At 42.3% G+C, this 18,001-nt stretch overlaps 1 protein-coding gene across 8 annotated transcripts in view; it reads left to right on the top strand.

Annotated features, from left to right (window-relative positions):
- The window catches only part of GALC (galactosylceramidase), a 151,046-nt gene that overhangs the window by 56,678 nt on the left and 76,367 nt on the right, over window positions 1–18,001 (top strand). For 5 of the 8 annotated variants that reach the window (XM_019461942.2, XM_019461948.2, XM_019461949.2 and 2 more), the window contains one exon: window positions 4,068–5,978. The exons of the other annotated variants lie outside the window; for them this stretch is intronic. In XM_019461942.2, coding sequence (XP_019317487.2) covers window positions 4,068–4,214 — 147 coding nt within the window. In that variant the 3' untranslated portion in view covers window positions 4,215–5,978. Of the gene's footprint in view, window positions 1–4,067; window positions 5,979–18,001 lie in introns of those variants that run through there. 8 annotated transcript variants of the gene reach the window in all.

Below are 18,001 nucleotides of genomic sequence, written 5' to 3'. Positions count from 1 at the left end.
GATTTGAAGGCTAACTCTTTGATGTAACAAATCATCACATGTGCATAGGCTTCTTTCTGAACTTTGTTCTTTATAGTGCTTTGTCTTTCCTTATCCAGTATCACTCTTTAAAACACTTGATTACAGGGGCGCCTGGGTGGCTCAGTCGGTTGAGCGTCCGACTGCGGCCCAGGTCATGATCTCATGGCTTGTGAGTTCGAGCCCCGCGTCGGGCTCTGTGCTGACAGCCTGGAGCCTGCTTCTGCTTCTGTGTCTCCCTCTCTTTCTGTTCCTAACCCACTCGCATTCTTTCTCTGTCTCTCTCAAAAATAAATAAACATTAAAAAATAAATAAATAAAACACTTGATTACACAGTTTACCCCTTTACTTCCTTCAGGTTCTTTCCTGACCACCTTATATAAAATAGCACCCACCTCCTTTTGTGTCCCTCCCCGCCCCCCCCCCCCCCCCCCCCCGCCAGTTTATTTTTCTTACCTCCTGACATCACACAGATTCTGCTGATGGTTTTTGCCCTTGCCTCCTCCCTTCACTAGAAAATGGCTCCTTCAGTGACAGGCCTCTTTCACCAAACACTGATGGCTCTCCAGCATTCCTGGCACGTTTGCCATCAGAGCAAGAGCCTGGTGAATTCTGGCGAGTGAGTGAATGGATGCCCCCAAGGGCAAGTCCCTCATGATTTCTTTTTCCAAATTATCCTTTGTAAATTAAAGAAAAAAAAAAGTATATTTATTTCTTGTATGTGAACTTTTAAAACATCTTTTCGATTCCATGAAAAATGCAGCCAGTATTACGTTGAAAATTTATACATCAATTTGGGCAAAACCAACTTTTTTTTAGAATGATGTGTTTCCCCCCCACAAGACCATGAGGACAAGAACAGGCTGCATTTGCCACTGTGTCCTCCAGTTTTATTTAGTGGTTCTTGCATACTTCTTGTTAGGCTTATTTTTAGCAATGTTTTGAATTTTTTGAAACCATGAAAGGGATTTAAAAAATAAATGTCCTTAATTTTTCTCAGGTGCTTTGTAGACAGGGGTAAGAAAATCAGAAGGGCTTGTTGGAAACAGGTGCCTTCTGGGCCCCTTCTTGTTCCTTCCTCCTCACCCCATGCGTTGTCCTGTGCCTCTGATACAGTCACTCTGAACTGTTCGAGGTGTATCTTCTGGTATCTCTTTAATAAAAAGTGATTTGTAACTTCTAGAAATTAGCTCCGGTCTCGCCACTGGAACAGGCGGGGGTTTTGCAGACTTAACACCCGCGCCACCCCCAGCCCCACCGTCTCTTGTTCCGTCGGCCGGGAGCACCCGGCTTCCCTGTCGCGTTTCAACTCTGGGCACTTCGAGGCCTCCTCCCACTCTGCAGTCTGGTCAAGCCCCCGTCTCCTGGTTGAGTTCTTCACACGCCTTGTACCGCTTAGCTTTTCTTTATTGTGTGAGTTGGTGGGTATGTCTCCCGCTAGAGCGTAAGCTCCATGGAACGGGGGCCTTGCCTTTCTTGTTCATCCTAAATTCCCAGTCCTTTAATAGCACTTGGCAAATAGTTTTTTGCATGAATGAAAAGGCAAAGCAAAACAACATCTTGTTCGGTGGTCCATTTTCCAAATTACAGCTAATAGGAGGATTTTTATATTTTTTTACTTAAGTCTTTCATTGGTCACCTACATGCCAGGTACTGGCATTAGCGAAATTATGAAGGTCATGGTTTTCCAGTTAAAATAACCAGTTGTCCCTCAGCTTGCCTCTTCCCATCGTGTTTCTCTCCCCACTGTAGATCCATAATCACAGACGACGACAGCTTTACCGGTAACAGATCTGGTTTGAAACTAGCCCACAGGCTGTGTATCAGACTGAAAGCACTGTGAGACCAGCTTCAGTGTTCGTTTTCCTCCTTTTACCATCCCCAAGACCAGCGTTTAGGAGGATTTTATATCATTTTGTCCTTGGCCCTCTTTCACTGCTTCTCAGCACTACTGAGGTGGTGGTTAGAGCGATAGACTGAAGCCTTAGTATGTTCCACCTGCAAGTGTTTTATGTTGCTCAGCTTTTGTTTTCCCGTCCATAATATCAGGAATATCCATAATATCACATCCTTCTTACAAAGATCAAATGAGATCATATATATGAGCGTTCGGTACGGTACTTGTTACATGGTAAGCACTTCGTGACTCGAGTGAATATTCTCAGCAGTAGGCATGTTTGAACCAAACAGAGCAGCATTCATATTTCCTTGCTGATGCATCCTGACTCCCCGAAAGTTATTTCATTTCTTTGAGCTTCTATTTCCTGGTCTGTAAAAGGGACATAACTTCTGTAAGGTTGTTTGGGGTTAAATGTGTCTTATTCTTTCGTTCCACACATTTCTATGAAGCACCTGTTATGTGTCCTTTTCTAGGTGGTAAGGGATACAGCAGTAATGAAGACACACACAGTTCCTTCTCTCCTGGAGCGGGTATTCTCTAGGGCAGGGGTTGGCAAACCCTTTGTAAGGGGCCAGACAGTAAATATTTTAGGCTTCGTGGGCCACGTAGTCTGTGCAACTTTACTCAACTCTGCTTTTGTAGTGAGACAGCAGCCACGGACAGTAGATAAATGGACGCGTGTGGCTTTGTTCCGATAACATTTTATTTATAGAAACAGGTGGCTGGCTTGTGGGCCCTAGATGGCTGCCTCTGGTTCTAAGACGGTAAAAAAACCCAAATCAGCCAGTCACATGGTGAAGACAAAACGGGACAGTGAGGTGAATGAGCTCCACTGTCCAGAGTGTCTAGGTAGAGAGGCGAGGGAAGTGCTCTCGGAGCTGGTGAGCTTTGAGCTGAGCCCTGCCGGATGGGAAGAGCACCTTGAGCAGAGGACCCTGCTGGTGACAGGCCTCGTGTGAGGGACCCTGCTGGTGACAGGCCTCGTGTGCGGAGCAGCCCAGAGGCCAGAGGGCAGGGGTGGGGAGGAGGAGGTGATGTATGCTTGCGCGCTATGGCTACGTATTGGCTCAGTGTTAATACCCCCCGTTGGCCGAGCAGCGGAAGGTGTTCAGTGAGCACCTTGAGAGCTGCGGGTAGCTGTGCACGCGTGTGGCTGTGCACGCGTGTGCTGGTGGGAATATGTGCGGCCCTGAATGTGGAGTTGGGCGGCTATGATTCAAGTTGTAGCCCTGCTGGTGAATCTGATTTTGACTTTTAATCTCACGTCTCAGTATCTCCCTCCGTAACATGAAAGGGTGAAACGAACACCCATTGAACTGCAATTCTGTGACCTAAAAACAGGTTTTCTTTTGATCCGTAGCCCAGTGCTTTGGATCGTTAGCTCTTCACCCTTTGAAATTAGCTACTTTTAAATGTTCAGCTGCAGCTGATACGCTCATAAACGTGCTATAATAATGATGACAAGAGCTGGCATTTATTTTCCCCTGTGTGCCAGGCACTTGGCTAGGTAGGAATGGCCGCTATCTGAGGGAGTTATTTTTGTCTTTCTGTGTCAGTGACCAGTAAGTCATTCATTTCTCTGGACGTCTCCCTTCTTACGCCTGACCCTCTCACCCCAACATCAGTTTAACTGACGGTTCCTAGTTTTATAACTTGAGGGTGGGCTCTCCATATGACTTTGAGGTGATAATTTGTACACGGGACAAAACGGACTTAGGTAAACGGAAGCTTTGGCTCCGGTAGTCACGTCCGAAAAGCTGGTGGCCGTTAGCCACAACACATGAGGATGCACGTACTTGCAAATTACAAATGTTTCTTTCCTTCAGTGGGCTTTTGTTTAAAACTTTACAATGTTAGGAAAAGTTTTACATTTCTGTTGGTTTAGAGCATTTTGGTGGGGGACAAGGAAATATCAAGGTATTTATTCCTTGTGCTTCGGAAACTAGTTACATAAGTAGATAAGAATTTCCTCAGAGAATTTTTCCTGTATTTCAAACTTGCGCTCAAACTTGTGGAATTGTGTTTTGCCATGGTCTTAAGTGAGAAAGATGTTCGCTTCACGGAATAGATTGGCCACACATATTAAGAAACAGACCTCAGAGGATCATTTTCATACGTCTTCAAGGGGTACATTTGTCTTTCCTCCAGGGCCGTTTCTCCTCTGGCACGTTGAATGGCAAGTCTGTCTGGAAGAATATCCCTGTGAGTTTCCCGAAGAATGGCTGGGCCGCGATTGGAACTCACTCTTTTGAATTTGCACAGTTTGACAACTTTCATGTGGAAGCCACAACCTAATATTCACAGAGCACCGTAGAACACTCCTTGGATTTTCTTTCTTTCTTTTTGGTTTTGGTTCAGAGCCAAGTCTTGCCTTGATGGATCAATACATGAGCCTCTCAGAGACGAAAAATAGTGAAGAGTAAATGGGGAGAGAAATATATTTTTGCTTGATCTTCTGGAAGATATTTTTAAAACTAATGCCGAGGGGAAACACGTGAATCTGTAACATTACCCGATATGGCCCCTAAAGTTCAAGCTGTACAGGGGTCCTGTTGTTAGGGGTGGTTTGGGTGGTTCACACCTTGAAGCCTTGGCTTTAATGCTGAGCTCGCTTTCTTCATCTTGTGTGCAAGGGCTCGTGCAGAGGGCAGTGACTTGATCTTCACAGATGTGGACTGTGTGTCTGACTGAGCTGAGGGCCTCGTCTGGAGGTAATGCCGCCCCAGAGGGAGCTGAAGAACACTGGAAGTGCTGCTTTTTGAAGACCACTTCAACATGTTAATCTTACACTCTATAAAGAGTATTTTTTCTTTTCCTTTTTACAGTGATGCTTTTGAATTATAGATGAGTGGATGATTTGAAAAATGCCTCATTAATAAACTACCTCTAAAGCTACTTCTGCAGTAATAAATATGAGCAGATTAATTGGGTTATCTGCAGTTTTTAAGTCTTTTAGATCCAGCTTTTAGTCATGTAACCCTTAAAACTCTCTGAGAACATCTTCCCAGGTGGCTGGAAGGAAGAAGAGAATCCCACCTAGCCAGTGCTGCACGTGGCTCTCAAGATGATATTGTAGCAGTTTTCTTGTGTCTTATCTCATTGTGCCTTTCGTGGTCTGTCTTGTGTGTCACTGATGACAGACTAAAACAGCTAACGAATTATTTTGTCTTTGCTCTCGGAAGAAGGGGAACACTAAGCTTCTGCTGGTACATAGAATTGGATCATTCTCTAATATTGTGTGATTCGATGCATTTATTTCATTAAAATACAAATGTGTTTGTATTTAAGTATGGGGAGCATATTTCTCATGCAGTGTAATTGATATCTAAGCATTAATAGACATCCTAGAAACAACTCCCATCATTCATGTCGATAAAGTAAATTCTGGAATTCTTTATAATGAAAGTTCAGAGCTTCACTGGACTAATTCTGCAATTTTGGAATTTGTAATAGTTCAACATAGGTGAAATTAACAAAGTTGTGTATTTCTATTATAATAAGACAAGAAGGTAAATATTAGAATAAATCAGATTACAGAGAAAAATTTTAAATTAAAACCAAGTCTTAAGTGATTTCCATTCCGGTCTCTACATATGTTTTTAAGTTAACTTTGTTGTGGCAGAATTCACATACGATAAAATGTTCTCATTTTAAGTGTACAGTTCAGTGAGCCTTGGTAGGTGGAAATACCCACAAAACCAACACCCCAACTACGATGTGGAACATTTCTGTTACCCCCAGAAAGTTCTCATGTGCACCTATAGTAATTTCCTCCCACCCGCACCCGTCTCAGGCAACCATCGATCTGATTTCTATTGATGCTGATAAATTTTCCTTGTTCTAAAACGTTATAAAAGTGGCATCATACACGATGTAGTCCTTGCTGAATGGTTTCTTTCATTCAGCAGAATGCTTTGAGATTTGTCTATGTTGCTGTTTATATCAACGGTTTGCTCCTTATGTCAAAGAAAATTCCATTGTATGGTTCTGCGACCGTTTGTCATCCCCTTCTCCCACTTTCTGGTGTTGCAAATAAACCTGTCACGAACATTTGTGTACAAGTCTCTGTGTGGACGTGTGTTTTCACTTCTTAATAAATACCAAAGAGTGAAATTGCTGGATCTTTAGGGGAGTGTCTGTATAACTTTATATGAAGCTGCTAAGCTGTTTCCCACAATGACTGTATGATTTTACACTCCCAGCAGCGTGTTTGAGAGTTGCAGTTGCTTCCCACTCTCGCCAAAGCTTCATGTTGTTACTCCGCCTGATTTCAGGTGTGTGGGTGTGTGGCAGTGCACGAGACGTTGAGCATCTTTTCACGGACTTCTGTGTCACTCATGTATTTTCTTTTGTGAAATGTCTGTGTACCTTTTGCTCATTTTAAAAATTAGGTTTCCTGTCTTATTAAGAGCTCTTTGTATATTTCAGATGCAATTTTAAAACTCAGATATATGTTTTATAAATTGTTTTCTCCAAGTATGTATCATTTCAAGAATGCAAAATTTTGATTTGGAAGTGCAGTTTATTTTATTTTTTTCCTTTCTGGTAGGTGGTTTTGTTTTTCCGTTGTTTGTTTGGTTGGTTTTTTTTTGCTTGTTTGTGCATCCTAAGAAATCTTTGTCTATTCTAAATTCATAAGGATCTTACCCTTTTTTTCTTGTATAAGTGTCATACTTTTAGTTTCTATATTCAGTCTGTGATCCATTTTGCATTTTTTTTGGCATATGCTGAGAGGTGTGAGGTTTGACATTCATTTTTTTTTTTCCTGTATGGATATTCAGTTTTTCCAATATCATTTGTTGAAAACACTATCCTTTGTGAAAAATCAATTGCCTATCACTGTGTACCTCCAGAAATAAATTCTCCATTCTGTTGTATTGATCTGCATAGCTGTCCTTAGGCAAATGCCACACTGTCTTCATTACAGTAGCTTGAGAGTCAGTGTGGAACTCCGTTTAAATCCTCCCAACTTCTTCAAAATTGTTTTGTCTAATCCAGGTAAACGCGAAGTTTCCATATATATTTTAGACTCGCCTTGTATATTTCTGCAAAGAGCTTCCACGATTTTTATTTGGGATTACATTAAAATTACAGATCAATTTGGAGAGAATGGATATCTTTGTAATATTGGCCTTTCAATCCATGAACATGTTCCATCTCCACATTTTTAGGCTTTCCATAATTTGAGCCATTTCTCTAGTTTTCTGTAGGGTACAGGTTTTGCACGTATTTTATTAAATTTATTATTTTGTGATTTTTTGATGCTGTGAATGATATTTTTTATTTCATTTCTCAGTTGTTTGTTGTGTGCATCACAATACATTTCTACAACACACATATTTCAGAATACACTTGCTTTTCTTCTGTTGACCTGCAGTCCAACCACACTGCTAAATTACTCATTCTACTAGCTTTTTTTTTTTTTTTTTGTAAATTCTTTAGGATTTTCTACCTACACAGTGTCATCTGTGAAACAGATAGGATTTCTTCTCTTGCAATATGTCTGCTTTATTTCTGCCTTATTGCACTGGTTGGGACTTCAGAACAACATAGAGAAAAAGTGGGAAGAGCAGACATTCTTGCCTTTTCGTGATCTTAAGGGGGAAAATGTCTCACCATTAAGTGATTAAATGATTTTTCTCCTTTCTTCTATTAAGGTAGTACATCATTTTGTTTGATTTTCAAACATTAAAGCAACTTTGTGTTCCTGACATGACAAGTGGGGTTTATTTCTTCGTTTATATATTAGTGGATTTGATTTGCCAATATTTGGTTAAAGGTTTTTATGTCTACATTTATGCAGAATGTCGGTCCAGTTTTTTATTTTTTTGTTTGCTTTTCTATTTTTGTCTGGTTTTGGTAGCAACCTCATAAAATCATTTGGGAAGTGTCCCTTCCTTACCTCTTTTATCTTCTGAAACACTCTGTGAGGTTCTTCTATCTTAGACTCTGTCACTGGTATCAGTCACAGTCCAGGACAGAAGCCACACCAGAAAAAACGACGTTATTAACTGGTAATGGGATTAACTACTAAGGGGTAATGAGAATTCCAAAGGTTACAGAAATAGCGGGTATAGAGACTGGCCACTTACCGGCAAGGGCAGAGTACTCAAGGAAGGGGCAAATTTGGACGAGGGCTTCCTTGCAAAGCTGAGACTCGGTCTAGTAGAGATAGTGTGGCTGTGGATGGCATAGAAGTTTGCGGAGATGCTGAATCCTGGGCTGACAGGCAGGAAACCACCGTGTGGGTGTGTGAAGAACATAGACAGGCTGCCTCCCCGGCTGCCCCTGAAACTCCCTAGAAAGTTACCCCTTTGTGGCGCTGGTGAAACTTCTGGGAAACCACGGGGGGGTGTTGGGGAACATCACTGGAGGGTGAATACCACTGCTTGTCCCAGCCCTCCTGGAAGGGGTGAGTCACAGTGTGCCAAATGCTCCCAGTGGCCACACACCACAGGTGCAAGGAGGGAAAACACCCTGGGACAGGACGGCAAGCTCCTCCTCCAGCACGTCTCTGCTACCCAACAAGAGAGACGTGTTTCCAGGGCCCAGCTGCAGTCTCACAAAGCAGGTCAAGAAGAGGGATTGGGGACTGAGAAGCCTTAACAGAAGCTGGGCTGTTCCAATTTCTACATTTTTTGTGTTAGTTTTGGCCATTTGCGTCTTTCAAGGAATTTGTCCGTTTCGTACAATTGTCTAATTTATTAGACATAGACCTGTTCATAATGTTTCCTTATTTTATTGTCTATAAGGTGTTCTTAATATGGCCAATTTGTGCTTTCTCTCTCTTTATCTTTGTTAGTGTAGTTAGATTTTTGTCAATTTTCTTTATGTTTCAAAGAACCAGCTTTTGGTTTCTTAAATTTTTTCCCCATTGTTTCTTTGTTTTCTATTTCTTTGATTGCTGCTTGTACCTCTATTTTCTTCTGTTTACTTAGGGTTTTAATGTACTCATTTTCTGGCTTCTTAAGATGTAAGCTTAGATGCTTGGGGCGCCATGTTTTTTTAACACAGACTTTCAATACTATAAAATTTTGTCTAAAACACCGAGCAATACCTCATGTATTTTGATATGTCATGATGTCTTTTTTTTTAAATTCAGTTCAAAATGTTTTCTCATTTCCGTTTTATTTTTATTTTTTGACATTTGTGCTAATTAGAAGTGTTTTATTTCCAAATACTTGAGGATTTTCCAGATTTTGTTGTTGTTATTATTGATACTTAGTCCTGTTGTGGTTAAAGAATACGCTCTATTGGATTTCAGTTATTTTAAACGTATCTAGACTAGTTTCACGATGCAACTTATCTTAGTCAATGTACCCTTGAAAACAGTACACATTCTTCAGTGATTGGCTGTAATGTTTTCCAAATACTAATTAAGTCATGTTGGCAGATTGTGTTTAAGAATTCTGTGTGTTTACTGATTTTCTGTCTACATGTTCTATGAATTACTGAGAGAGGAATATTAAAGTCTCCAAATACAATTGCGTGATTTCTGGTTTTCCTTTCATCTTTGACAGTTTGACTCTTCTGGGGCTTTTAGAGCTTTTATAGGGCAGGTAGAATACCTTTCCACCAGGGCTAGTATAGCCCCATTTCCTAAGGCAGGGAATTGTCCCGGGGCTGAAAGAGTTCTTTCCACCAGAGTTGTTCTAATCTTGACCGTCTCCCATTCTCCCTGTGAGAATCCTGATATTTGTACAGCTAACAGGACCCTGGTAACTGTCCTTTCCCTGTTTATTCTTTGCCTGGCTCATGGCGTTTCATGCTATGATGATGTAGCTTAGTCTAGAGCCAAAGACACGGACCTGTCTGCAGATTTCTGGTCCTCTTTTCCTACAGAGCTTTCTTCTTCCTATGAGCTGCATATCTCAGCCTCCTCAAACTCAGATTTTTTTAAAAGAAATTATTTAGTTTTTGAGAGAAAGAGAGAGGGAATGAGTGGGGCAAGGGCAGAGAGAGAAGGAGACAGAGAATCCCAAGCAGTCTCTACGCTGTCAGCACAGAGCCCATTGTGGGGCTCGAACTCATGAAACGTGAGATCATGACCTGAGCTGAAATCAAGAGTTGGACACTCAACTGACAGAGCCACCCAGGCACTCCTCAAACACAGATTTTATCTTCACAGCTCTATAAGCCCATCCTCTGTATTTACCCCCTGTGTACTGGAATCTAGTAAATGCCTCCAGACAGAAATTGGGGATCACAAGGTTCATCTCATTTGTTTCCCTTCTTTCAAGGATCACAGTACTGGGGTGCCTGTTGTCTAACTCCCTGAAACAGTCTCTTTGAGCGAAGGTCCCGTCCAGTTCCAGAAGCTATTCTCTCGTGGCTGGAGATGGACCTCTCAACCCATTCAATTTAGTATTTAGCATGGACCTTTTCCAAAATCTTTTATTTAACACTAATAATTTGAACCACATCCCATTATGACTTTGGTGCTGTTTCAGGTGGTATTTTGCTCTTCTCAAGTAGCTTGTGGCTCTTTGGGTAGAAAAAACTGCGTCTCCTACTTCTACATTCCCTGGTTTGGTGCTCAGTGAGGGTTTTACTTCTGATCAGGTTGATGTGAAACACTGGATTTGTATGTGGTTACTAGTAACCATGAATTGTATTCATTGAAACACACAGCAGAGCCTCTAGATGAGAGTGCTTTGTAAATTGCCAAACATACTTCACATATTGTCTTCATCCTTTCAGGCTGCTGTCACAAAATACCGCCGCCTGGGTAGCTTATAGACAACAGAGACTTCTCATGGTGTCCTCACATGGTGGAGGGGGCTAGGGAGCTCTCCGAATCCTGTCGTCCTATTCACGAGGGCTCTACTGTCATAAGCAAAACACCTCCAAAGGCCCACATATATCCCCATTCCATCACCACGAGCATTAGGATTTCAACATACGAATTTTGAGGACACAAATAATCAGAGCACAGTACACCAAAAATACCACCTGGGGGAGCACCACCATAAGAGCATTGAACTTGAGTCTGGAAGTTTGAGCTGAATGCCAGATTTGCTACTTAATTTAGCTTTGGTTGAACCATACAAGCCTTGTAAGCCTTCTAGAATGGAAGGAGCTGTCTGTAAAGCAAAGAACCTAGGCTGGTCACCAAGACACCCTCCAGCTCTTACACCCAAATTCTGTAACTTGCAAATCTGCATTTCTTTGTTTAATTCAAATCTTGCTTACCTGAAGAGGTAGCTTTGTTTCTACATCAATAATGTTTGCCATCGTTTCTCATGCTGAAGATGAGCGCACAATGCCCTGCACATTTTCACTCTGGCGAAATGGCCTCGTCAAGTGAAATCATTTTGCAAATCATATTTTACTTCATTTTAAAGTAATATGGATGGGCTGTATACCAAATTCCATTCTTCTAGGTATGTGATTTGCTTAAAAAGACTGTCTTTATCACTCTCACAGAACTATTCATAATATTTTTAAGCTATCATGGTGTCCAAACAAGAGGTAATCAAGAGGCGTGTTTTAGAAACCACAGTGTTCTAGTTTTTGCTCATAGGTAGATTCTCACACTTGATTTTTCTTGTCTTGTTAATATTCTACTCTCACTTCAAAGAAAGCTTGCTTTTCTTTGTATGTCAGAAGTATTATAATTTGATCATATTATTCTGAAGATAGCCTTTTTCGCTTAATTCAAGCCCATGGCTGACTTGAAACTTTTAAAATGCATTCTCCTCCCCCTCTCCCTCTTTCTTTTCCCTCCCTTTCTTCCCTTCTCCCTTCTTCCTTCCCTCCTTCCCTGCCATCTTCTTCTCTACTCCCCCTCCTTCACCAGTAAAATTGAACTTGATGTTCCAGAGAATTGATAATTGTTACTCAACTAGGAAAAAATGCAAATACTTTGAGGGATTGTAGGGGGCTGTTGGACAAGAAATTGGAAATGATTTTGCTCTAACAAGATATTTATAGGTTTCACATTCCTGGGGGTGGAAAACATTACAGAAATAAGTGATTTCAAGATTATACTGAAAAGACAGTTTATTACTCTCTGCATCTGTTTAACAGATTGCACTGATTAATGTTTTTGAATAGTGTGGTATGTATTTAACACAACGTGGGAAGTGTTTCTAAGCCCACATTAAAGCTTTTATGTGCAAGGTGGTACCATGTGCTTTGGGGATGGGCTTGGACTTTGGTATCAGTGCTATTGCTGTAGCGGATTTACTGCTGTGTTTGATAACAAACAGGCTGTCAAGCCCCTCGATTGGAAGACCCCACTAGACACAGGCAGAGGATACAATTTCCTTGAGTGTAGGTAAATGGCACGAAAACTTAACTGTGTGTGGATGGCTCAGTGTGGGGCACACAGGGGCATCTTCCCAGGCGGGGTTGTTCAACTTCTGGCCCTGAAGGCTCACAGGACTTCTCACTTACTTCTGATACTGTCTGATGGGGATGGGAATTGGTCAGATTGTTTGCAAACAGAAGGATTCAGGATATCTCTACCCACCTGCCTCATTCCAGTTGCTCTGCTGGCTATGTGCATGGGTACTCCCTAGGTATAACCGGTAGCAACCTCAGAAGAGTCTGAGAATTCACTGCAAGACTAGACGAGCTGAAGATCAGTCTCTCAGGTAGAGCGTCCTGTTGTCCGTCCAGGTCACAGGACCTCCAGAGGTCTCTTTCCACACACCCCCTGTGACAGATCTACAGAGACTCTAATTATTTTTGCAAATAAAACCACCCAAGATGTCATGACGGTTAATTTTTTGTGTCAGCTTGGTTGGGCCATGCACTCAGCTATTTGGTCAAACATTATTCTAGATGTTTCTGTGAAGGGGCTTTTGTAGAAGAGACGAACATTAAAGGCAGTAAACTGAGTAAAGTGAAATATCCTCCATGATGTGGGTGGGCCTCATCCACTCAGTTGAAAGCCTCATTTAAAAAAATGACCTCCCTGGAAGCAGAGGTGATTCTGCCAGCAGACTGCCTTTGGACTCAAACGACAGCTCTTTCCCGGGTCTCTAGCCTGCCAGCCTCCTCGGCAGATTTGGGGCTTGCCAAGCCTCTACAATGGCGGGAGCCAATTCCTTAAAATAAATCTCTCTATATTATATATCCTACTGGTTCTGTGTGTCTGGATACAGATGGTTTTATCCTGGAAATGTGTCTTGGAATTCTTAAACAGAGGTAGATAAAATTTTCTATTTGGGGTACTGCATTACATTTCCTAATAAAAATGTCCCTGAGAACACAGAGATTTTGGGCTGGTTTTTGTAGAGGATCGAAGAGAACATGGGATCTTCGATAATCATAATTACTGAAAATCTTCAGTAATCATAAACATTTGTGAATGTTGAATGAAAAGCTTACAATTAGTGTAACCGTGATGACATGTTTTTTAAAATGTTTAGACAGAGACACGGCACAGGTGGGGGAGGGGCAGAGAAAGAGGGAGACACAGAATCTGAAGCAGGCTCCAGGCTCTGAGCACAGAGCCCAACGCAGGGCTCGAACTCATGAGCCGTAAGATCGTGACCTGAGCCGAAGTTGGACGCTCAGCCGACTGAGCCACCCAGGCGCTCCACCATGATGGCATTTTTCCCTCTGGCAGGTGTAAAGGGCGTAAGAACCACTAACTTTAATCCTCTAAAAAGAATGCATATAGCTTGCTTGCTGGGTTATGGTGATATTTAGGTAGAGAGTTTGTTTAAAAAACGGACTTTTGAAAATTCCTCTTTTGCCCATTTCAGTAGCATTTTACTCCTACATTGCTGTTCATGAGAGGAAGAAAAAGTGCCTGCCCTTTCCCATTTAAGAAGATGTGCTGGAAAGATAAATTTACATGCCACTGACCAGAATTTGGTAAAATGCTAGCTGGAGTCATGAGAGAAAGTATGAAGTAGATCTTTTCTCTGGGCACCACGAGACTTCAAATGAAATTGGGGTTCAGTTTCGGAGAAGAAAAGGGAACACGAATGTCAGGGCAGGTAACGACCAGCCTCTGCCACAGGCACCTGGTTTTTGTTAATGTTATTTACAAGTTCAATCCATGAAGGGCGCCCGGGTGGCTCAGTGGGTTGAGCGTTCTGACTTCTGCTCAGGTCACGGTCTCTCGGCTCGTGAGTTCAAGCCCCACATTGGGCTCTGTGCTCTCGGTGTAGAGCCTACTTTGGATCCTCTGTCTCCCTTTCTCTCTGCCCCTTCCCCACTTGCACTCTCACTTTCAAAAATAAATAAACATTTGAAAGAAGATGAATTAAAAAAAAAAGTTCGATCTGTGGAAACTTTGGCTCGTTTTCAGTACTACTATCTTAAAGCCCGTAGACCAGAAGCATCATTGTTTGGGGGGGGGGGATCCCTCTCCCAAACACTCACACTTGTTCTTACTGGAAGATGTGAGAACTGGCAGGGACTTGAGACATAATCTGGAACAGCGTTGTCCTTTTGCAGAGGAAGACAATAGAGCCCGGAGAGGCGAGTTGACTCGAGTGAAATGAAAATGCCCTGGGAAGGCTTCTTGGAGCCGGAAGTCAGCCATCTCAGTCTGCCTCTGCCCCCACCCCGCCGATCCCTGTCATTTCAAGTTTAGATCAAAGTCAGAACCTTGTCTGGCCCTTCAGTGCTGCGTTGTGTCTATCCATGAAACTTAACTACCCACACCTGCCATTTGGGCCTCCACAAGCCAAGTAAGAGGGTACACACCCTTGCTGTACCCCTCACACGATTTCTTTCTCTGCAGTGTAAGGATCATTCCCCATCTCAGTATCTTGAAATGACGACATCTGGCATCTATTGAGAATTAGTTTGTAAGCTCCGTGGAAGCAGGGATCAGGTTTGATTTTACACACCCCTGTGTCCATCGCGCCTAGCATAGGCTTCGATGCGTAATATGTAATACAACAGATGAAGGGCGGCTAGGTGAGTGGAGTGTTTACGAGGTGGCCGGCACTGTGCCAAGTGCTTTGCGTGGGTTATCTCATTCCGTCCCCATAATAACCCCACGAGACAGGCAATACTCGAAACTAGGATTTAAAAATGTGCCCAGGGATCCAAACCCAATAAGTGTCAGGGACCATGCTAGTCTGTTTGACTCCATCCTGAATTACCAGGGTAGCTAGAGGTTTTGGGGGTTGCCGTTATCACACGAGATGTATAAAACTGTTAGGTTAGAGATGGGGAGTTTTAAAAGCCTGACCAGCTGACATGTTATCCAGTACTCAAGGTAAGTTACTTAGCCTTATAAAAAAATGGAAGAGTAAAACAGGAAAAGGCTGGCCTGTTGGGTTAGCCAAAGATCATTGGATATATTCTGGGGGTGGGGGGGGTGAGGTGAAGTTGAGTGGAGAATAGTTATTCAATAAGTTTCTATCCTCTCTTGTTTGAGATGTCAAGAGACTTTGCTCTGAGCTGTACATTCAATTTGAAAATGTCATTCTGTGATGTAATCACATCTAGATCATAGATGAGAGGCACTGAGATCTTACTCCCAGGCTTCATTTCCATGATGGTGAATTTGTGCAGGAGGAGAGCAGTGAGCTACAGGCACCGTCTGTCTGTGGTACCTCTGCCTCAGGCACTTCTCCTCCACCTCACTGGGAGAGAAGTTTTGCATGTTTGTGTATGAGGGTTTTTGTTTTTGTTTTGCTTGAGGCTTTTCTAATGCCAGAACCCTGGGTCAGGTGGTGAATATACGATCCAGCTTCTCAGACCCGTACAGAGAGACTTGAGCCATTGGGTGTGGAACAGAATCCCTCAAGCACACCCCTGGGACCGACCCGGTCTAGGGGTCAGGTCTTTGAGTGGTGGACGTGGGTCAGAGGCCACATGGCTGCATGCCTTTATAGGTTTTGTTTTTTTCTCTCCCTCCATGTTTCTAGAGCCTAGCTGTTCTCAGCCTTGGGTGCAGTGGAATCATCTAAGGAGATCTGAGCTATTGATGCCCAGGTTCTACCCCAGAGGATATAATTTAATTGGTTTGGAGAGGGGTCTGTCACTGGTACTTATTTTAGAAGCATCCAGCTGATTCTGAATGTGTAGTTGGGGCTGAGTCATTTTTGTGGCCTCCCATGGCTCTTGCCCAGGCAACCATTGTTTTTTCTTTACTTTTTCCTCCTCCCTGTGTCCTGACTCATCTAGCATGAGGGCTGCTGATTATACTGGATGGCATTTCTAAGACTGTCAAAAACACTGGATTCGGTAGGGAGGGTACGGGAGGACGCCTTCTAAGAAAAGCACAGAGTGAAGTGTATGGAACAAGGGGCTATTTTTTCTTTTCCTTTTAAAAAACTTTTTTTTTTAAGTATTTATTTATTTTTGAGAGAGAGAACACAAGCAAGGGAGGGGCAAAGAGAGAGGGAGACAGAGGATCTGAAGCAGGCTCTGCACTGACAGCAGAGAGCTTGATGTGAAGTTCGAAATCATGAACCATGAGATCATGCCCTGAGCTGAAATCAAGAGTAGGACACTTGACCCACTGAGCCACCCAGGCATCCTGGGACTGTTTTTCTTTTTAATTAGAAATTAATACGGGGCGCCTGGGTGGCGCAGTCAGTCGAGCGTCCGACTTCAGCCAGGTCACGATCTCGTGGTCCGCGAGTTCGAGCCCCGCGTCAGGCTCTGGGCTGATGGCTCGGAGCCTGGAGCCTGTTTCCGATTCTGTGTCTCCCTCTCTCTCTGCCCCTCCCCCGTTCATGCTCTGTCTCTCTCTGTCCCAAAAATAAATTAAAAAAAAAAAAAAAAAAAAAGAAATTAATGAACAACTCTAAGGAAAGAAATAATAAAAACTAAGTAAGTGTGAACTGGAAAAGTTTTATAGTTTTTCCGTAACTGGTAAATTGGAGTGCAGATTATCTCCTGACAAGTGGAAAAAATTAGGCCAAATGAATGCTTTTTAAGAAAAGACCTTCATAATACTGACTCAAGAAGAACCGAAGACAAGAGAATGACCAATTATCATGAAGGAAATTGAGCCATTTGCCATGAAACATCAGGCGCAAACTGATTCCACGTTTAAATTCTTGAGGATCTGATGGTTCTTAGGCTGTTCAAAATGTTCTAGAGCAGAGGAAAAAAAAGAAAACTTCTCAATTATCTGATAGGAAGCAAGCACAACATTGGTATAAAATAATGGGTGAGGACAGCATTTAAAAACAATTAGCTAAGAATCTAGTCTTCCCTCAGAACATTGATAAGAAAATCCCAATGAAAGTATAAGCAAATAGAATCCACCAAGGCAGAAAAGGATAGCTCCATGGCCAAGTGAGGTTCATGTTCACAAATCAAAGATGGATCAATAGTGGAAATCTGCTCGAGGCACCTGGGTGGCTCACTCGGTTAAGCGTCCAAATTAGCTCGGGTCACGATCTCCTGGTCTGCTTCAGATTCTGTCTCCCTCTCTCTCTGCCCCTCCCCCACTCACGCTCTGTCTCTCAATGTCTCTCAAGAATGAATAAATGTTAAAAAAATTTTTTTTAAACAGTGGAAGTCTGAGAAAGTGACTCTCATGTGATGGGTAAAGGAGGGAGAAAAATACGTTGATTTCAATAGAAGCAGCCAAGGCATGTGATGTAAGTTAATATACGTTCTGGATAAACGAAACAGTAAAACAGTAGTAGATCATATTAGGGACATTTCCATGGGTTATTTTCATTATGCTTAGTGGTGAAATACTAGAACCAGTTTTTGAAGTTAGTAATAGATGGGACGCCCACAGTAACAACCACTCTGATTTAACAGACGTAACAAGAAGTTTACAGCACCAAATGAGCCGTGTTTTCTGTGTTCCAGGCAAATCATTTCATCTTCCCAAAACCCTGCAAGAAAGAAACTATTACTCCCATTTTACTCAGGAGGAAATAAAAGCACAGAGAAGTAACTTTGCCCAAAGTAACACTGCTGGGAAGTGACAGAGCTGGGATTAGAATCTTTGGCCTTCTAGAAGGGAAGTTCTGGATAATAGGAGATAGAAATGGAGATTGGAAGATACTTTGTAACGATGGCATTCCCTTTAAATTTCTTAGTAAATTAAGCTATACTCCAATTATAATTCCAATAAGATTTTCTTAACTTGAGAAAACAATTCTAAAGTCCCTCTGGAGGAATAGGTATTTGAGAAT

The sequence above is a fragment of the Panthera pardus genome, unplaced genomic scaffold, assembly GCF_024362965.1.
Source record: "Panthera pardus isolate Hobbes unplaced genomic scaffold, ASM2436296v1 HiC_scaffold_24, whole genome shotgun sequence".
In the NCBI taxonomy this organism is placed as follows: domain Eukaryota; kingdom Metazoa; phylum Chordata; class Mammalia; order Carnivora; family Felidae; genus Panthera; species Panthera pardus.
Note: the sequence above shows the minus strand (reverse complement) of the source record. Positions and strands in the feature narration are given on the sequence as shown.